The sequence below is a fragment of the Rhinopithecus roxellana genome, chromosome 6, assembly GCF_007565055.1.
Source record: "Rhinopithecus roxellana isolate Shanxi Qingling chromosome 6, ASM756505v1, whole genome shotgun sequence".
NCBI classification, from domain to species: Eukaryota; Metazoa; Chordata; class Mammalia; order Primates; family Cercopithecidae; genus Rhinopithecus; species Rhinopithecus roxellana.
This window is the reverse complement of record NC_044554.1, coordinates 96,404,690-96,426,105: the sequence shown is the minus strand read 5'-3', so window position 1 is coordinate 96,426,105 and position 21,416 is coordinate 96,404,690. Positions and strand designations below refer to the sequence as shown.

At 44.4% G+C, this 21,416-nt stretch overlaps 1 protein-coding gene across 4 annotated transcripts in view; it reads left to right on the top strand.

Moving 5' to 3' along the window:
* GTF2I (general transcription factor IIi) overlaps window positions 1-21,416 on the top strand; it is a 111,934-nt gene that overhangs the window by 78,895 nt on the left and 11,623 nt on the right. For all 4 annotated transcript variants that reach the window (XM_010387489.2, XM_030933066.1, XM_010387488.2 and 1 more), the window contains 12 exons: window positions 2,732-2,915; window positions 4,167-4,225; window positions 6,036-6,107; window positions 7,050-7,233; window positions 8,809-8,867; window positions 14,035-14,106; window positions 15,324-15,507; window positions 16,476-16,534; window positions 17,285-17,359; window positions 19,258-19,359; window positions 20,274-20,339; window positions 20,517-20,700. In XM_010387489.2, coding sequence (XP_010385791.2) covers window positions 2,732-2,915; window positions 4,167-4,225; window positions 6,036-6,107; window positions 7,050-7,233; window positions 8,809-8,867; window positions 14,035-14,106; window positions 15,324-15,507; window positions 16,476-16,534; window positions 17,285-17,359; window positions 19,258-19,359; window positions 20,274-20,339; window positions 20,517-20,700 — 1,300 coding nt within the window. The remainder of the gene's footprint in view (window positions 1-2,731; window positions 2,916-4,166; window positions 4,226-6,035; window positions 6,108-7,049; window positions 7,234-8,808; window positions 8,868-14,034; window positions 14,107-15,323; window positions 15,508-16,475; window positions 16,535-17,284; window positions 17,360-19,257; window positions 19,360-20,273; window positions 20,340-20,516; window positions 20,701-21,416) is intronic.

Here is a 21,416-nt window from a genome sequence, read left to right as displayed (position 1 = left end):
AGTTTTAACTGAGTTGCTATAAGTGAAAATTTAAACACAGTAAGCCATATTGATGGTATTTGTGTTAATAAACTTAAAATGAACATTTTTTCTTCATCATGAGTAATATGACCTACCCCTCAATGAAAATCTAGAATTAGAGTAAATTTGCTAATGAATTCAACAAATTTTCCATATTTTTAGCGATTTACTTCAGGTTCTCTTAGTGTTTCTCCCAGTTTTTAATAGCTTACACCTTTTTTGCCCTTTTTTTTTTTTTTTGAGACGGAGTCTTGCTCTGCCACCAAGGCTGGAGTGCAGTGGCCGGCTCTCAGCTCACTGCAAGCTCCGCCTCCCGGGTTCACGCCATTCTCCTGTCTCAGCCTCCCGAGTAGTTGGGACTACAGGCGCCCGCCTCGTCGCCCGGCTAGTTTTTTGTATTTTTTAGTAGAGACGGGGTTTCACCGTGTTAGCCAGGATGGTCTCGATCTCCTGACCTCGTGATCCGCCCGTCTCGGCCTCCCAAAGTGCTGGGATTACAGGCTTGAGCCACCGCGCCCGGCCTTTGCCCTTTTTTTTTGTTTTGTTTTTTTGTTTTTTTTTTTGAGATGGAGTTTCCCTCTTGTCGCCTAGTCTGGAGTGGCGCGATCTCGGCTCACTGCAACCTCTGCCTCCCAGGTTCAAGCAATTCTCCTGTCTGAGCCTCCTGAGTAGTTGAGATTACAGGTGCCCGCCACCATGCCTAGCTGATTTTTGTATTTTTAGTAGTGACGGGGTTTCACCATGTTGGCCAGGCTGGTCTCAAACTCCTGACCTCAGGTGATTTACCCACCTCGGCCTCCCAGAGTGCTGGGATTACAAGCGTGAACCACTGTGCCCAGCCCCGTGTTCTTTATTGGTTCATTCTGAAGCAAAAACCTCATAGCATGTGCTACCTGGAAGCACTGTAACCTAGTGGTAAGATCATAGGCTCTAGGGGGGGTCGGGCGCAGTGGTTCACACCTGTAATCCCAGCACTTTGGGAGGCCGAGGTGGGCGGATCACGAGGTCAGGAGATTGAGACCATCCTGGCTAACATGGTGAAACCTCGTCTCTACTAAAAATAGAAAAAATTAGCCGCCTGTAGTCCCGGCTACTTGGGAGGCTGAGGCGGGAGAATGGCGGGAACCCTGGAGGCAGAGCTTGCAGTGGGCCGAGATCGCACCACTGCAAATGTACTGTATCAGTTTCATAAATGTCAGTGCTTTTCATGAAATCAAACAGGTTATGTTGTGGGGCTTTTGTTGTGATGGTGATTTATTAGATTATTTTGTATACAAGACAATAAATAATGTTCAACTGTTGTGAAATTATAAAAACATCTTCACATTTTATAATTTCAAAGCAATATTAATGGAAATTGCCTTAGAGAGCGATATTTTCATTGTGACATAAATACGATATTCAAGTTTAGTGTACAAAAGAGGATATTGACTCTAACTCAGTGCTAATGTGTAATATGGTACACTTGAAGTTTCAGTACAAATATTAATGTTTAGCAAATAGACTTTTACACACAATTATGGAAAAAAAATGGAGCTTTTCTGATGGGAGTCCACATGCTATGTTTGATTTTAATACTCCCCACACTCTTGACTGTTTATAGCTGTTGTATTATTTTACTGTTGGGTAAATAAATATTAGCAGAGATGTTGTCGTTTAGGAGAATCTTCCGCTTCTGTTAATTATTTATTTATTTTTATTTATTATTTGAGACGGAGTCTTGCTCTGTCACCCAGGCTGGAGTCCAATGGCACGATAGCTCACTGCAACGTCTGCCTCCCAGGTTCAAATGATTCTCCTGCCTCAGCCTCCCGAGTAGCTGGGATTACAGGCACCCACCATCATGCCTGACTAATTTTCGTATTTTTTGTAGAGACAGGGTTTCACCATGTTGGCCAGGCTGGTCTTGAACTCCTGACCTCAGGTGATTGACCTACCTCGGCCTCCCAAAGTGCTGGGATGACATGCATGAGCCACTGTGACCAGCCTGCCTCTATTATTTAACAGAAATTATTTTTATAAGTCCAATAAGGTTACACTGATGTTTATGTTTTTAAAATACTACTTCTTCCATTTAGTACTATATGTATTAAATGATATTACCTGGTATGTTTTTCTGGCTTTGTAATGTGGTTCAGATTTCTGTAGAAAGTCTGGCTGTATTCACATTGCCTTAAAGTAATGGGATATTTCACTGCCGGCTTTGATAAACAGAATATTAGAAGTTTTGTGTTCTTTCTATTACCCTCATAGTGTTTTTCTTCTGATTCAATCACAATAACAAGTAAAGATCAAATTATAAAAGTTTAAGAGTGCCGGGCGCGGTGGCTCAAGCCTGTAATCCCAGCACTTTGGGAGGCCGAGACGGGCGGATCACGAGGTCAGGAGATCGAGACCATCCTGGCTAACACGGTGAAACCCCGTCTCTACTAAAAAAATACAAAAAACTAGCCGGGCGTGGTGGCGGGCGCCTTTAGTCCCAGCTACTTAGGAGGCTGGGGCAGGAGAATGGCGTAAACCCTGGAGGCGGAGCTTGCAGTGCGCTGAGATCCGTCCACTGCACTCCAGCCTGGGCGACAGAGTGAGACTCCATCTCAAAAAAAAAAAAAAAAAAAAAAAAAAGTTAAAGAGCAATACAGATTCAATGATTTATTATTCTTTTCTACAAATCGTGTTTAAATAGTATCTCCTTCTCTTTTTGTCCTTATAGCTCAAGCCATAAAAGCCAAAGGTCCGGTGACGATCCCATACCCTCTTTTCCAGTCTCATGTTGAAGACCTTTATGTAGAAGGACTTCCTGAAGGAATTCCTTTTAGAAGGCCATCTACTTATGGAATTCCTCGCCTTGAGAGGATATTACTTGCAAAGGAAAGGATTCGTTTTGTGATTAAGAAGTAAGACTCTTGTCTCTCTTCTGAGTAATACGTCTTTTTTATTGTTGACAAATATTCATTCACCACTAGGGTTCTATGTGATGAAGTTTAAGTTATTTTGTGTATTTTTATCTTCCCCCTTTTAGCTTATGTGGGTCCAATATTGCATCAGTCATCCAGGGTTGGCATTTGAAGCATGAACAGTGCCCGCACTGGACTGGCATGCAACTGACATTTTCTTTCACAATTTTCTGCTACTTTTGCCAAAGAACATAGAATCCATGCCTTTTTTTTAGGCCTGAGATTTTTTTTTTTTTTTTTTCCCGAGATGGAGTCTCACACTGGAACCCAGGCTTGAGTGCAGTGTCGTGATCTCGGCTCACTGTAACCTCTGCCTCCCAGGTTCAAGCGATTCTCGTGCCTCAGACTCCCTAGTAGCTGAGATTACAGGCGTGCACCACCACACCTGGCTAATTTTTGTATTTTTAGTAGAGATGGTGTTTCACCATGTTGGCGAGGCTGGTCTTGAACTCCTGACCTCAGATAATCTGCCCACCTCGCCCTCATAGACCTAAGATTTTTAAAGCATGTGTGGGAATATATGATTGTTTGTATAGATGTGTGGAGGAAGATGGTCTTGAATGCAATGTGACATTAAAGGATCCCATTTAAGATTTTTGTAATATGCTTCAAAGAGCTGTGGGTTGCAAAGTTACCTCTTTACTTGTGAGGATACCTGCTCCATGAAGCATCTTATTAGACAATTTGCAATTATTATTTTGCTTTTTACTCTGTAGAAACCGCAAATTAATCTTTAGTTGTAGGCTGGGTGTGGTGGCTCACAACTGTAATCCCAGCACTTTGGGAGGCCAGGGCGGGTGGATCACCTGAGGTCAGGAGTTCGAGACCAGCCAGGCCAACAATGGCAAAACCTCGTCTCCACTAAAAATACAAAAATCAGCCGGGCGTGGTGGCAGGCACCTGGAGTCCCAGTTACTTGGGAGGCTGAGGCAGGAGGATTGTTTGAACCCGGGAGGTGGAGGTTGCAGTGAGTCGAGACCGCACCATTGCACTCCAGTCTGGGAACAAGAGCAAAACGCCGTCTCAGGAAAAAAAAAAAAAAAAAAAAAAAGATGTAGTTGTGCTCAAGCATCCAGATTATCTTTTCTTTTCGAAACCAGCCTTGGTGACTAAATGTTAAATATGTACTAGTAGTTATTAGTTTGCTGAATATTGCCTAGTGAATATTGAGTATTTATTCTCACCTTTCAGACATGAGCTTCTGAATTCAACACGTGAAGATTTACAGCTTGATAAACCAGCTTCAGGAGGTCGGTCTTCAATCTCGAGGCAGATCAGAGGATTATGTGCAATAATTATTTCACGCTTGACATTGATTTCTTCTTTATGTTACCTTCCATATGAAATAATATGTCTCTAACTATTAATTATGTGCCATTACAGGAGAATTCATGTTGTCAAAATTCTGTCTAATAATTTCTAGAAGAATAAGTGCATCTTCTTTTTATTAACCCATCGTAAATACATGTAAATATCGCATTTATGAGTAGACAGAAGTAAAAGAAGAATATGTGTTCTACTTTTGATGCAAGATTTATCTGGCATAATGCATTGAACAGTTCATTTTTTTGTTTTGTTTTGTTTTGTTTTTTGAGACGGAGTCTCGCTCTGTCGCCCGGCCTGGAGTGCAGTGGCCGGATCTCAGCTCACTGCAAGCTCCGCCTCCCGGGTTTACGCCATTCTCCTGCCTCAGCCTCCCAAGTAGCTGGGACTACAGGCGCCAGCCACCTCGCCCGGCTAGCTTTTTGTATTTTTTAGTAGAGACGGGGTTTCACCGTGTTAGCCAGGATGGTCTCGAACTCCTGACCTCGTGATTCGCCCGTCTCGGCCTCCCAAAGTGCTGGGATTACAGGCTTGAGCCACTGCGCCTGGCCATCATTGAACAGTTCATTATTGAAGTCTACACGAGTCAATGGAACAAGCATTCATTGAATGTCCATGATGTATAGGACATAAGGTTTCCTTTTAGAGCATGGAGCCATTTATATCATCTCTTGATTGTTAGATGTATTTGGTTTGGTTTTGTTTTTTGAGACAGAGTCTTGCTGTGTCGCCCAGGCTGGGGTGCAGTGGTGCAATCTCAGCTCACTGCAACCCGCCTCCTAGGTTCAAGTGATTCTCCTGCCTCAGCTTCCTGAGTAGCTGGGATTATAGGTGCCCGCCACCACGCCCAGCTAATTTTTGTATTTTTAGTAGAGACAGGGTTTCACCATGTTGGCCAGGCTGATCTCGAACTCCTGATCTCAGGTGATCTGCCCGCCTTGGCCTCCCAGGATTACAGGCATGAGCCACCGTGCCCAGCCTGTTAGATGTGTTTTAAAAGAAATAGAAATAGAATTGATTTTCTTTCTTGCTTTTGCTCTGGAGTGGAGTGGAGTGGGGACAAAACAGAATGGAATCACACTGTTGATATTTAGTAAGATGGAAGGATTACAGCAAGATCATATCCCTAATCTTCCTGTAGCAAGTGTTACCTGCTAGCTGTTCCTGAATACACTGAGTTTTGCTTTTTCCTAGCTGTAATGGATGTTCCGTTCTTCCTCTTTTGTACAGTGTCAGCATTGTTTTAGGAATAAATACATTCTAGAATCTTAAGAATAATTAAGAATAATTTTATTATGCTGCCTTTTTTTTTTTTTTTTTTTAAGATAGAGTCTCACTCTGTTGCCCAGGCTGGAGTACAGTGGTGTGATCTCAGCTCACTGCAACCTCTGCCTTCTGGGTTCAAGTGATTCTCCTGCCTCAGCCTTCCGAGTAGCTGGGATTACAGGTGCCTGCCGTCACGCCTGGCTAATTTTTGTATTTTTAGTAGAGATGGGGTTTCATCATGTTGGCCAGGCTGGTCTTGAACTCCTGACCTCAAGTGACCCGCCTGCCTCAGCTTCCCAAAGTGTTGGGATTACATGCATGAGCCATTGCGCCTGGCCACAAATCTTAGAAATAATTTTAGTCACAGGAAAAGGAAAAGTTATACCTCTTATTTTATAGTAATAATATTTAATATTCAAAGTTAGTAAACCCATTAAATTGAGAAAACTTGTATTACTGTTATTTTGACAGTAAAGGAAGAATGGTATGCCAGAATCACTAAATTAAGAAAGATGGTGGATCAACTTTTCTGCAAAAAATTTGGTAAGTCTGTTTTTTTAAATTACCACTTCAACTAAAATGTATTACTGAGTAATGTTTTTTAAAATGTTGTTTTATTTTAGGAAAGTAAATACAGTGAATAAGACTCAGCTCTAGTTTTCTCTGTTTTTTGCTTTTGTTTTTTTTTTGAGAGGGAGTCTCGCTCTGTTGCCCAGGCTGGAGTGCAATGGTGCTATCTCGGCTCACTGCAGCCTCCTCCTGGGTTCAAGTAATTCTCCTGCCTCAGCTTCCCAAGTAGCTAGGATTACAGGTGCCCGCCACCATGCCTGTCTAATTAGTAGAGATGGGGTTTCACCATGTTGGCCAGGCTGGTCTCGAACTCCTGATCTCAGGTGATCCACCCGCCTCAGCCTCCCAAAGTGCTGGGATTACAGGCATGAGCCACCGCACCCGGCCCCCATTCCATGATTTATTTGTGGAAAGTTATTTCCTTTAAAATGGCATGCTCATGAGGTTGAAGGGGTAAAGAACATTGATCTGGTTGCCATGCGGATGAAACTGTAGTCTGAAATGTGCCAGTTTGCTGCAGCCGATGGAGGAGGGTAATTACAGTCCTGAACAGTTAGTAGCAAAAGGCTGCTTCCAGGTAGTATTTAGGTTGTGTCCTTTATTGTCCATGATGATTTTCTTTCTCTCTTTTCTTCCTAAGGATATTGAAAAACAAAGTTTAATCTTTTAAAGATCTCAGAGCTATTAAGATTGTCTTAGGACCAGGACACTTAAATCTGCCAAAATCTGGCTGTTGATGATCTGTCATCTCTACTTGTCTTTGCTGCATGAAGTGTATTCAATAGTTAATAAATATGTTTCTAGAAAGAGTTTTTTTCAATGAAAACAAAACTGACCTCTGCCTTTCTTTGGATTGTACTAAAATCTGATTTCCATACAAATGTAGTCTCCTGAATTGCTTTGATTTTTGTCCAGCGGAAGCCTTGGGGAGCACTGAAGCCAAGGCTGTACCGTACCAAAAATTTGAGGCACACCCGAATGATCTGTATGTGGAAGGACTGCCAGAAAACATTCCTTTCAGAAGTCCCTCATGGTATGGAATCCCAAGGCTGGAAAAAATCATTCAAGTGGGCAATCGAATTAAATTTGTTATTAAAAGGTAAGATGATAATCTGCAGAAATAGTTTCGGTGTCTTCCCTGAGAAGAGGTTAATTTGATGAAGAAGGGCCTTTTGTTTACCTTATCATGACTTCTTTATATTGACAATGAAGGCGTTAATATTTAGATTCACTTAGTGAACCAATGTTTATTAGTATAAGCATCAGATGTGCAAAATTGGGTCTAACAAGAATGCTGTCATTGGGGCCTTCATACAAAGAAAAATGCACTGAAGGCTGGGCGCAGCGGCTCACGCCTGTAATCCCAGCACTTTGGGAGGCCGAGGCGGGTGGATCACTTGAGGTTAGGAGATCGAAACCATCCTGGCTAACACAGCAAAACCCCTTCTCTACTAAAAATACAAAAAAAATTAGCCGGGCACGGCGGCGGGTGCCTGTAGCCCCAGCTACTCGGGAAGCTGAAGCAGGAGAATGGCGTGAACCCGGGAGGCGGAGGTTGCAGTGAGCCGAGATCATGCCACTGCACTCCAGCCTGAGGGACAGAGTGAGACTCCGTCTCAAAAAAAAAAAAAAAGCCTAGCCTGGCCAACATGATGAAGCCCCATCTCTAGTAAAAATACAGAAATTAGCTGGACGCAGTGGCGGGAGCCTGTAGTCCCAGCTACTCGGGAGGCTGAGGTTGGAGAATCGCCTGAACCTCGGAGGCAGAGGTTGCAGTGAGCCGAGAGTGTGCCACTGTACTCCAGCCTGGGCAACAGAGCGAGACTCCATCTCAAAAAAAGAAAAAAAGAAAAACAGAATGAAGTGTTATTGAGCATCTTTAGGGGAGAAGGCAAGGATGGCACATCCAGCTCGGTCACTTGTGCATCCGAAAGGACAGAAGGTGTTTCAAGTGAAGGAAATCATATGAGTAGGGGCAGGAGGTGGCGAATATGCCCACGTAGCCACAGAACTCCCCCATTGTGTGTGGAGTGAGGAGTGCCACGTGGGCGTGATGGGGTTGCGTGGATCGGCTTGGGTGGGCAAGTAGAGGAAGTCCTCAGATCCTACGAAAGCAGAGGCAGTCACGAAATGGTCTTAAAGCAGATCCCTCTGAAAATAATTTGGATCTGCCCGTTAGAAAGGTAATTCTGGCTTGATTTTGAAGGGCAACACAGTGGGTAGTTTGGGGGCGGGAGTAGGAACATAAGGCCTCTCTCCACTCATTGAAGGGATGTGGAAGGGTAAACCTTGCTTACTGATTGGGGTCGTGCCTCTGTGTGTTTGTTGGGACTGAGTTATAAAGGATAGGAAATGTTTAAGATGCTATAGCAAGCTGCTTCTGGCTGTGCTAGACAGTTCATCTAAGATACAGAAACAGAATTGAGCTGGTATGGGGGAAAAGTGACTATCACCTGTTTATCTTAAATATAAGATGACTTTGAAGGTCTCACCCGAATATCCAAAAATTGCCATTTTCAAAATAAACTCAAGTCACAGAAATGATTTTTTCTCACTATAAAACGAAGGCAGAATGCACCATATTTAAAACTAATTGGCAGTGCACAGCTGTGTGAGAAAGGCCTGTGAGTTTCCTCTAAATGCTTTATTACTAATATCAACTCTGTTTTTACAGACCAGAACTTCTGACTCACAGTACCACTGAAGTTACTCAGCCAAGAACAAATACACCAGGTAAACTAATTGTGAAATCTTTTTTTAAAAACACAGATCAGCCGGGCGCGGTGGCTTACGCCTGTAATCCCAGCACTTCAGGAGGCTGAGGTAGGTGGATCAGGAGGTCAGGAGATCGAGACCATCCTGGCTAACACGGTGAAACCCCGTGTCTACTTAACATACAAAAAAATTAGCCAGACATGGTGGTGGTCACCTGTAGTCCCAGCTACTCAGGAGGCTGAGGCAAGAGAATGGCGTGAACCCGGGAGGCAGAGCTTGCAGTGAGCCGAGATAGTGCCACTGTACTCCAGCCTGGGCAACAGAGCGAGACTCTCTCAGGAAAAAAAAAAAGCACAGATCAATACTTTTTAAGCTTTTAAAAGTTAGTCTTTTAAAATTATGGAAGTCTTCCTTCCCCCGCCTCCCCAAAAAATCGTTTGCAGAAGCTCAATCCAGGCACTCCTTGATTTATCAGTGTGAACACCTGCAGTGCGCAGATAACTCAAGCTTTGACCATAGACCACTGCTGTCCACGAGAAAGACGGTGTGCCCCACAAATGCAAGCCACGCATGTAATCGTCCACGTTCTAGTTCAGCCTGTAATCATTATAAAGAAATACACGAGGAATTATTTCACGGTCTTTATTTCATGTTCTTTATTTAACAGTTGGCACGTCTTTCATATTCACAGCATAGTTCAGTTCCAAGTAGCCACATTTCAGACACTTCAACTGCCCGGGGATAGTAGCTACTATATACATTTAGACCTTAATGTCCATTCATATGTATCCTGTTCCTAAAATGGCAAAGACTGTAACTCTGACCTGCACACAAATATCACAGCCTAATAGGAAAGATCTAAGAAGTCTCTGTTCAATGAATGATGTTATTTTCTTTATTAGAGCTCTAAGTGTACCTTTATTTCTTTCCTATCTTTTTTTTTTTTTTTTTTTTTTTTGAGATGGAGTCTCACTCTGTTGCCCAGGCTGGAGTGCAGTGGTGTGATCTCAACTTACTGGGGCCTCCACCTTCTGGGTTCAAGCAATTCTGCTTCATCCTCCCAAGTAGCTGGGACTACAGTCGCAAGCCACCACACCCGGCTAATTTTTGTATCTTTAGTAGAGACCGGGTTTCACCATGTTGGCCCGGCTGGTCTCGAACTCCTGACCTCAGGTGATCCATCTGCCCTGGCCTCCCAAAGTGTTAGAATTACAGGCGTGAGCCACTGCACCTGACCTCTGTCTTTTTGTTTGCCATTGTGTAATGTCAGAGTAAGTGACCACAATTTGCAGATCATCAACCACTTTAGGAACTGCTGTTGTCAAGAACCAATAAATGGCCATACCCTGGAGTGTGAAGGTTTCTGTTGTCAGGAAATAAGTGTTTGGAATCGAGTATGAAATTTTTGTGTGTATCAGGTGTTTACAGATTTGTGCAGTTAAACATGCTCATGAATACTAAGGCGAACAAATGTTTCATGTTGAGTTCATGGCTGTGCCCTAAAATACGGCTCCTTGAGCTCTCACAGTACCTCGTGGCCATTAGTGAAGGTCAGTCAGCGTGCCAAATAGATGTTGTGTGGATTATGGCATGGAAAGTGGCTGAGGAATTCTGTAGTAGGGTAACAAAATTATCTTGCTCCAGGAGTCCTGCAGTGGAGAAGATAAAAGTCAATGCTTAACTCATAGGTTCACCTCAGCATGCTTTTGATTTGGTCAAGGAATCAAAGTATTGGTGAAGAATTGAAGATTGGAAGTGACACAATTTTGCTCAGGGAAGTAACAGAGAAAGAAAAATCTTCCTGGAGGTAGATCTTCAGTTTGGATTAATCTGAACGTGATGAAACCTGTAGAAACCTTCATTTCTCAAGACAAAGCTCAAATTCAAGGTTTGAGGAGTGCAGTCACCGCTTTTGTTAGGGGCGGTTGTGACAGTGACTGCAAAAACTGAGAATGCGAAGCCTGTATTATATAAAGAATGTGCAGGCACCATAGAAGTCACTGCAAGGATTGGGTACTGGAGCAGTACCAGACCGCCATCGTCACTAGAGTGCAGCAGCCGTCACCAGAAGGAGATTCTCCACTCTCGCCATCACTAACAGCACTTGACTTTGTCCCATTCATAAAAAATCTTGGAAGAAGTTAAAGGTGCTTGATAGTTCCTCATTTCAACACCTTACTTGGTCTGCCTGTATGGAACATGCATTATGAGTCTTTGGACAGGACAATTCAAGTCACAGACCACATGACAAAAGAATTTTGTGGGCCGGGCGCGGTGGCTCAAGCCTGTAATCCCAGCACTTTGGGAGGCTGAGACGGGCGGATCACGAGGTCAGGAGATCGAGACCATTCTGGCTAATAATGGTGAAACCCTGTCTCTACTAAAAAAAAAAAAAAACTAGCCAGGCGAGGTGGCGGGCGGGCACCTGTTGTCTCAGCTACTCGGGAGGCTGAGACAGGAGAATGGCGTAAACCCTGGAGGCGGAGCTTGCAGTTAGCTGAGATCCGTCCACTGCACTCCAGCCTGGGCGACAGAGGGAGACTCCGTCACAAAAAAAAAAAAAAAAAAAAAAAGAACTTTGTGGCCATCAGAATTGTCTGCTTAAACCCACCATAGGTGCACATTGTCCTCAGCTTGGTGAAAGGGAGATGTCACACACGAGAAGGCAGTGGAGCCAGGCACGTGATGGAGTGGGAGGTGGCACCTGGCTCTGTGAAGAGGCCGTGAAGTCCTGCATGGGAGGAGCAAGGTGGGGAGTGGGGAGCAGGGCAGAAGAGGAGGCTGAACAGGTAATAGAGGTGCTTGACCTTTGCAGAGGAAGAGTCCGAGGTCTTTATTGGTGGTGTTCAAAAGTGGTTCATACCAGAGGTATTTTCTGTGGCTGAATGGACTACTATGAAATCCACAGGGAAAAAACAACTCACATTCAACCCTTGAGATGCTAAGTTTTCTTTTAAAGTAAAGGAAATGCTACAAGATTTTCTGAAACCACCAACCTTTAGCGATAACGTCAGACCTTCTCCAACATTTTCCACTGCGTTTGTCAGCAATCAGAGATGACCTCCACACCGAGGCGAACCCTCCACCCCCCCGACCCCTTTCCTCTTTCTCTCTTTCCCTCCTTTCGTCATCCAGGAACACTCCAGTCAAACTGCAGTGTCTCCAAGTTGACCTCTGTCCTCATCCACACCTCCTCCACACCTGAACGTTCTGTCCACATCAGCGATATTCTACATGTCTTTATAATCGCTTTTTTTTTTTAATTTTTCATGTTTAAAAGGTAATGGTTGTCTTCTGGGTAGGAAAACGTGCCCCACTGTCACTGTGGGTGATGCTGAGTGACATCTCCTAGGTCTTTTACCATTGCTTTCTTTTTTTTTTTTTTTTAAGTGATTTTTCCTTTTATGTCCGTTGTTTTAAGCCATTTGTGAAAAATCAGTGATTTCTGGGGTGGGGACGGAAGGAAGGCGGTGGTAAAAGTCAATGGTGCTGTGGCCCAGTTGGCTGGAGGAGGTTTGGGGCAGGGCGGCCTTCACTGGGGCAGCTGGAAGAGCACGGACGGCCCTGTGGGCAGGGGGGTGAGTTCTGAGAGCTGGAGGGCTGGTATGCAGTGTCCTCCATGGTTCCAGCTTGTGGCCTTGATCAGGCCGTCACCTGCGGTGGCCACTGAGCTGGTGATGAACTCCGTTGCCCTGGAATTGCCCTTGGCAGAGATGATGGCCACCGCCCTCTGCTGCTCAGCCTTTGCCACCACAGATCTGGCCCTTTCCTTCCTGCTGAGCCACCTCTTTGGTTCCACTGCTTCTACCAACTCCTTCCTGAAGGTCAGATCCAAGGTCATAGCATCCAGGAGGGCCCAAAGGTTGCTGCTTGCTCCGAAGTTAATTGCTCACCTGTCTGGAGCCCAGCTCTCCCTGCATGATCAGTTCTCTAGCGTCAGCCCAAGCCACCCCCGGCTTGAGGAGCTCTGCGGTGATGGACGTCAGCACACTCTTCATTGGCTTCTCCGATAATTGGAAGATGGGAGAACCTGGCCAGCAACAGGCAGGAAGAGGACACCCAGTGTGATGGGGACAATCTTTGCTCACGGTGATGACTGGCGCCTTATGTGGTCACGAGCAGCAGTCAAAGATGATTGGCTTCTTTTCCCGTGGGATGAGAAAGTGAGTTCCTTCCCCTATCACCGTGTCCTGAATGCCATGGAACTGGTCGAAGATGACAGACAGCTCTCTGTCCAGCACCACATCGTAGAAGGCAGAGTTCCTCACGCCTCCTGCAGCAGCAGCTAAGGCCAGGCCAGACTTGGCAGCTGTGTTTCCGTCTGCTGGACCCACTCAGGCTTCTGTCCACTCCAGCCCCACATGAATTCCATCCCTTTATCATTGATTTCTGATGAGAAAAGTCACTTTGATTAGTGAAGTGTTGCTTTATGTGGATTTTTAGGCACACATCTGTTAGATAAAACAAGGATTGCCTGTAGAGAAAGCAAATAAAAGCAAAGTCCCTTGTGTTGAAACTGGTGTGGGAGCCCTTGAACCTTACGCAGCTGGCCTCCCTGCCCTGACCAAGTTCGCTGAGGGACTTCTCCAAGGAGCAATGTGTGAGAAGCACTGATTTTGAGCACTCTTTCATGTGGACAAATTTCACTTTATTTGCAATGTCAACTTAAATTTAAATTCTGTCTTTCTAGGCCGGGCACGGTGGCTCATGCCTGTAATCCCAGCACTTTGGGAGGCCAAGGTGGGTGGATTACTTGAGGTCAGGCGTTCAAGACCAGCTTGGCCAACATGATGAAACCCCATCTCTACTAAAAATACAAAAATTAGCCTGGTGTGGTGGCAGGCACCTGTAATCCCAGCTACTCGGGAGGCTGAGGCAGGAGAATCGCTTGAACCCAGGAGGCAGAGGTTGCAGCGAGCCGAGATCACACCACCACACTCTGGCCTGAGCATCATAGTGAGACTCTGTCTCTAAATAAATAAATAAATTCTGTCTTTCTGCAGTTTTTCTGATATTTGGCAAGTACCGGAAATTATTCTTTTCCTTAAGACCCCGAATTTTGGCTTTTAACAAAACTGAATTAAGAGAATCACTGCAAACAAGGGTACGTTCTAGCGAAATCCATTCTGATTTGCCACAGCACTGATAAATAACACAGTTAATTGGGTTTCCTTTTGTTTTCCAGTCAAAGAAGATTGGAATGTCAGAATTACCAAGCTACGGAAGCAAGTGGAAGAGATTTTTAATTTGAAATTTGGTAAGTAAAAGCCAGTATTTATGTCTTTAATAACATATCAGCGAAGGGCCATGTCTGAATAGAGGTATGGAAGTTCAGGACCAACCGGGCGCGGTGGCTCACACCTGTAATCCCAGCACTTGGGAGGCCGAGGTGGGCAGATCAGGAGGTCAGGAGATTGAGACCATCCTGGCTAACATGATGAAACCCCATCTCTACTAAAAATACAAGAACATTAGCCGGGCGTGGTGGCGGGCACCTGTAGTCCCAGCTACTCGGGAGGCTGAGGCAGGAGAATGGCGTAAACCCGGGAGGCTGAACTTGAGCAGTGAGCTGAGATCGCGCCGCTGTACTCCAGCCTGGGTGACAGAGCGAGACTCTGTCTCAAAAAAAAAAAAAAGTTCAGGACCTAAAGAAGGAAGGTCCCAGTAACTGGGTTTCTGTTTCTTTCTACCACTGCACTTGCTACTGAAACCAAGCAGATGACTTCATTTCTCTCGGATTCCGCTTTCTCACGTGTCAGAATGGGAGAGGAAGGGAGGCGTTGGGATAAGTCTCAGTTCCACTGTTTGTACTTCTCATCTGGCTAACACCCATGTGGCAAATAGGTTTCATCATTTGTTTCAGCTTAGATTTGTTGACAGCGGTTTCCTGGAGTGCTGTCTTGAGAACGATTCTGAGGAGGCTCAGCAAGAGTGTTTCAGTTGATTGGGTGTGTCTGTCATGGAGAAGGAAGTAAGGAGTGGGCAGTGCTAGCAATATTCCCGGGGCACTCCTATCCATTATCTCAATACCTGGGGTTGACGTTTCCTGTCCCAGATCAGGAGTCCTGACTACCCTGCCTCTGACCACTCGAACTGAGGCTTAGCTGTATCGTAGACGCCACCCGTTTGTGAACAGACACCCTGCTTCTCGATGATAACGCAAAGACCAGCAGGCGCCACTGCTGTGTGGAATGGCCTTTGGTCATTTCTGCCCAGAGCACAGAGGTCATTTTCACTAATAACGTAACTCTCCTTTTGATTGAAAGTGTTAAAATGTTCCTCCTAAAAGCACTTATTTTTTAGGCTCGTTCTTCAGATTTGCCCCATATCCTAAGCAAAATGCCTTCAATATGAAGTGGATATTGCTTGATCGTAGGGAGCTTATCCATACTGTACTCGAGAATGTAGATGCAAAGAAAAGAATGTCTGTGTCAAATGTTATCCTCCGCAACTTACGTTCTCTTGTGCTTTCAGCTCAAGCTCTTGGACTCACCGAGGCAGTGAAAGTACCGTATCCCGTGTTTGAATCAAACCCGGAGTTCTTGTATGTGGAAGGCTTGCCAGAGGGGATTCCCTTCCGAAGCCCTACCTGGTTTGGAATTCCACGACTTGAAAGGATCGTCCGCGGGAGTAATAAAATCAAGTTCGTTGTTAAAAAGTAAGTTCTCTTTGCCACTGTAGTCGTTTCTGGAATTAAAACAATAAAATGACACTTCTATTACAATGTTTTTCAAGCTGGAAGTGACAGGCGTGGCTGTCAAGTCCTTGATGGCAAAGCCTGGCTGTGAGCTGCAGTCCTGGTACTGTCCATCGCCTCCGCAGTCCCCCAGCCCATACTCAATCATCTTCATCAGTGCAAGGAAAACGGTGACGACGGCCTCCGCGGCGGCACCGCGAGGCCCGGTGGTGACTCGCAGTATGCCTGAATGGAAGTTTAATTTGCTGGCTTTTATCTGCTCTGTTATTCCTGGTCAATCTTGAGAGCAACTAAATATCAATGATTGAGTTTTTTTCTTTTTTTTTTTCTTTTGAGATGGAGTCTTGCTCTATCGCCCAGGCTGGAGTGCAGTGGGGCAATCTCGGCTCACTCAAGCTCCGCCTCCTGGGTTCAAGCAACTCCGTGCCTCAGCCTCCCAAGGACCTGGGATTACAGACTTGCGCTGCCACGCCTGGCTAATTTTTGTATTTTTAGAATAGACAGAACTTAACCATGTTGGCTAGACTGGTCTGGAATTCCTGACCTCAGGTAATCCACCCGCCTCAGCCTCCCAAAATGCTGGCATTACAGGCATGAGCCACCATGCCCGGCCTAATGATTGATTTTCTTATCTACATTTCTGCAGAATTTTAATGGCTGAAGAAAGTACAGTAGTTTTTTTTCTTTTTTCTTTTTTTTTTTTTTTCATGAAAAGAGTCATTTATTTGCTCTTCATAAAATGGCTTACTAGTCACGGGAAGGAAAAGTCAGGGTCTTTTGTCCACAACACTAGGAATTACTGTTGTGTTACAGGATGATTCTGTGAACGCCTTTAGAAAAAAACAACCCTGGTCACATCACGACCGTTTTACTGGCTGTGAGACCACCACTGTACTGGCTTCTGTAACATTTCTTGGTTTTCTTTCTAGACCTGAACTAGTTATTTCCTACTTGCCTCCTGGGATGGCTAGTAAAATAAACACTAAAGGTAAGAGGCGACGTGTACTCCGTATCCTATTTGTGTACATTAAGGCACCCTTTATCCGCATCCCTTAGATCATATGGAATCGGCCGATATCTTTGTGGGGCTCGTAGTTGTTTACTTTGCTTTTTAAGGTATTTTGTTTTGTTTTATTTTTATTTATTTATATATTTATATATTTATTTATTTATTTATTTATTTATTTTTGAGACAGAATCTCGCTCTGTTGCTCAGGCTGGAGTGCAGTGGCGCAATCTCGGCTCACTGCAACCTCCGCCTCCCGGATTCAAGCCATTCTCCTGCCTCAGCCTCCTGAGTAGCTGGGATTACAGGCATGCGCCACCACGCCTGGCTAATTTTTGTATTTTTAGTAGACACGGGGTTTCACCATGTTGGTCAGACTGGTCTCAAACTCCTGACCTCATGATCCACCCGCCTCGGCCTCCCAAAGTGCTGGGATTACAGGCATGAGCCACTGCTCCCAGCCTAAGGTTATTTTATTTAATGGACTTACTTTTCTTTTTAAAAAAAAAAAAAAAATTCCATTGGAAATGTCACATTTGCAATCCTAGTTCGTTCATGTTTTCACAGCTTTGTTGTGTGCCCCCTGTGGAGGATTACACTACAAGTTTAATTCTACAGGTTTCTTTGAAAAGAGCCAAACTGTATGAATTTTATTACTTCTGCTCTTATAAAGCATCTCCTTCTGTACTTTTTTCCCTACAATATACAAAAGGAAGTCTGTTTATTTTACAGCTTTGCAGTCCCCCAAAAGACCACGAAGTCCTGGGAGTAATTCAAAGGTTCCCGAAATTGAGGTCACTGTGGAAGGTAAGGGCCAGTCCTCGGTATGTTTCTGTTCATTCTCTAGTTTACTGATTGTGTCAGTTCACTAGCTATGTGTTTATACGGATGACATTAGCCAAACTAGCTTTACCTGTGAACAGCTGCCTGTGTTAAAGCTACATTTCTGAATGTTTCTCACTGAAAATTTTTAAACCATTAATAGAAAAAAGATAACATGGATCACATCATAAACTGCTCCCAAGAAAAGCCCTGAAATGCTTTTCCTTTTAAATAAGGGTGCAGAATCACGTGGAATGTTTTATCTTGTTTTTTCCTCTTCATTTTTTTTCTATTCTTTTAAGGAAAGAAAGTTTCGGGGTGGTTTAAACAGCAGTGCTTTGAATGAAAGTATTTTCTTTTTCTTTTATTTTTTTTTTGGAGACAGAGTCTCGCTCTCTTGCCCAAGGTGGAGCGCAGTGGCACAATCTTGGGTCACCGCAGCCTCTGCCTCCCGGGTTCAAGTGATTCTCCTGCCCCAGCCTCCCAAGTAGCTGGGATTACAGGTGTCCACCACCAAGTCCGGATATTTTTATATCTTTAGTAGAGATGTGGTTTCACCATGTTGGCCAGGCTAGTCTCGAACCCCTGACCTCAAGTGAGCCAACACGCCCAACTGGTTCTCATCTTTTCAGGCTCACAGTGTTAAAATACTACATACAATACTAAAGACAATCTCCAACCAACAGTCAAGTATGGATATTTCTTCCATCTCTTCAAAAATGCAGAAGGAAATCACTGCATTAGGATCATTCTCTATATACCATGTGTCAAGTTTTTAAATAAGAGTTTGCAGTACTGGTGTTGAGTGGCGCAGAAGTCCTCATTTAGTCATCTGGTATCCTTTCAGAGAGCCTGCTTTCTCCTATGACAGCCAACAGGCATCCTTGGGCAACTTACACCCGATTAATTATTTCTGTTAAAAAATGCCAAGAATTAAAAATACATTGAACCCTTTACTTTCCTCCTTCTGGAAAAGATCAGAGGAAGATCTGTCTTATATACAAGATCAGCCTTTCCTGAAGGGCAGATCCAGGTTTATGGGGCCTGGGAGGCTTTAAGAATATAAAATTAGGCCGGGCGCGGTGGCTCAAGCCTGTAATCCCAGCACTTTGGGAGGCCGAGACGGGCGGATCACGAGGTCAGGAGATCGAGACCATCCTGGCTAACATGGTGAAACCCCGTCTCTACTAAAAATACAAAAAACTAGCCGGGCGAGGTGGCGGGCGCCTGTAGTCCCAGCTACTCCGGAGGCTGAGGCAGGAAAATGGCGTAAACCCGGGAGGCGGAGCTTGCAGTGAGCTGAGATCCAGCCACTGCACTCCAGCCTGGGCGACAGAGCAAGACTCCGTCTCAAAAAAAAAAAAAAAAAAAAAAAAAAAGAATATAAAATTAGGACCGAGCGCAGTGGCTCTCATACCTGTAATCCCAGCACTTTGGGAGGCCGAGGCAGACGGATCACCTGAGGTTGGGAGATCAAGACCAGCCTGACCAACATGGAGAAACCCCATCTCTACTAAAAATACAAAATTATCTGGGCGTGGTGGCGCATGCCTGTAATCCCATCTACTCAGGAGGCTGAGGCAAGAGAATTGCTTGAAAACAGGAGGCAGAGATTGTGGTGAGCCGAGATTGCACCACTGCACTCCAGCCTGGGCAACAAAAGTGAAACTTTGTATCAAAAAAAAAAAAAGAAAGGAAAAGAAAAATGAGTTTCTGTGGAAATAGAAAAATGGTTTCTGTGGAACTTGCAGGATGACAAGAATACCCATTTCAATTTGAACCTAGGTTTGTTTTCTGGCACAGGCTGGACTTGAAGATCGTAACCTAGAGACACTTATGTCATTGAATGTGTGTTGATTATCATTATTTTTACTCTCCTTTAGGCCCTAATAACAACAATCCTCAAACCTCAGCTGTTCGAACCCCTACCCAGACTAATGGTTCTAACGTTCCCTTCAAGCCACGAGGGAGAGAGTTTTCCTTTGGTAAATATGCGTTTTATTTTTCTTTCTTTCATCGTTTTAAATAGAATAAGTTAATCGTGTTTCCTTTTTGCCAGGTGAATTGTTCTTATTGGTGAGTCAGTATATATCAGAGGTTAAAGGAATAGCCCATAGAGCCAGGCTGCCTGAGTTCAGATCTGAGTTCAAATCCGATGCCACTTAGGCAGGCGAATGCACCCTGCCTCATTTTCCCTTTGTGCAAAATGGTAATAACATTACTTTCTTTCTCTGAGGTTATTATGAGGATTATAAGTACTGTCATTTGAAGTACTTAGAACCATACCTCGCATGTAGTAGACACTATAAGTTATGAGGGCATTTTGGGGGTTTTCATTTGTTTTTTCTTTATTTCAGCATTTGTTCACTTGTAGTCAACATAAAAGCAATGTACTAAAACAGTTTGCTTATGTATCAGGACTGGAGTAGTTGTCAAGTCATATCCTGGTAAAAGATTATGCGTTTTTTATTTCTTCTTAAAGATGCACAAATAAGGCTGGGCGCGGTGGCTCACGCCTGTAATCCCAGCACTTTGGGAGGCCGAGGTGGGCGGATCACCTGAGGTTGGGAGTTCGACACCAGCCTGACCAACATGGAGAAACCCCGTGTCTACTAAAAATACAAAATTAGCCGGGCGTGGTGGTGCATGCCTGTAATCCCAGCTACTCAGGAGGCTGAGGCAGGAGAACTGCTTGAACCTGGGAGGTGGAGGTTGCGGTGAGCAGAGATCGCGCCACTGCACTCCAGCCTGGGTAACGAAAGTGAAACTCTGTCTCAAAAAAACAAAACAAACAAACAAAAAGATGCACAAATAAGATGAAACATTCCCGTCTGTGAGCGTGTATTGATAAGTACTGTGATAACTATTGCAATTTAACTATCTTATGTTTTATATACAGAGGCCTGGAATGCCAAGATCACGGACCTAAAACAGAAAGTTGAAAATCTCTTCAATGAGAAGTGCGGTAAGTCTATTTTGAAACATTCTTACTGCAGCGCAGGGTGCCTTCATGGGAGTAGAAGGGAGCAGAGGGGGATACTGAGCGTTGGAGTGTCCCTGTCATTGGCAACGCGTGGGTTTTTCGGGCTTGAGTGGCATCATTTCGCCCATGTTCTGTTCTGTGTACGCGTCTGTTTTGCAGGGGAAGCTCTTGGCCTTAAACAAGCCGTGAAGGTGCCGTTCGCATTATTTGAGTCTTTCCCGGAAGACTTTTACGTGGAAGGCTTACCTGAGGGCGTGCCATTCCGAAGACCATCGACTTTTGGCATTCCAAGGCTGGAGAAGATACTCAGAAACAAAGCCAAAATTAAATTCATCATTAAAAAGTAAGGAAATTGGATGAAGTGGGATTAGCATGAGTTGATCGTGTTTGACACTGGGAGATGGGTGTGTGGGTTACATGTTTGTGGCAGGGCTGAATGAGCTCTGGAGTCAGAAAAACTCCTTTTTATGCTGCACTCTTATGTTTAAAACTTTCCGGCCAGGTGTGATGGCTCACGCCTGTAATCCCAGAATTTTGGGAGGCCAAAGTGGGTAGATTACCTGAGGTCAGAAGTTCAAGACCAACCTGGCCAACATGATGAAACCCGTCTCTACTAAAAATACAAAAATCAGCTGGGCGTGGTGGCACGTGCCTGTAATCCCAGCTGTTTGGGAGACTGAGGCAGGAGAATAACTCGAACCCGGCAGGCTGAGGTTGCAATGAGCCAAGATCGTGCCATTGCATTCCAGCCTGGGCAGCAAGAGCAAAACTCCATCTCAAAAACAAAAAAAAAAAGAAAAGAAAAATTTTCCATATGCTGCTAGTAGAAGGGAAGGAGGACTCCAGCTTACCAAAGAGATCAAAAAAAAAAAAAAGAAAGAAATTTTCCTTATGCTGCTACTATAAGGGAAGGAGGACTCCTCCATACTAGAGAGATAACGACTTTTGGTTGCTGAATGTTGTTACTGCTTGATGCTGAGGAATCTCAGCAGCTGTTCAGTTTTCTAAAGTACTTTTATTTCTCCAAATTAATAGAATATTTTTAATTTCTCCTGTTTG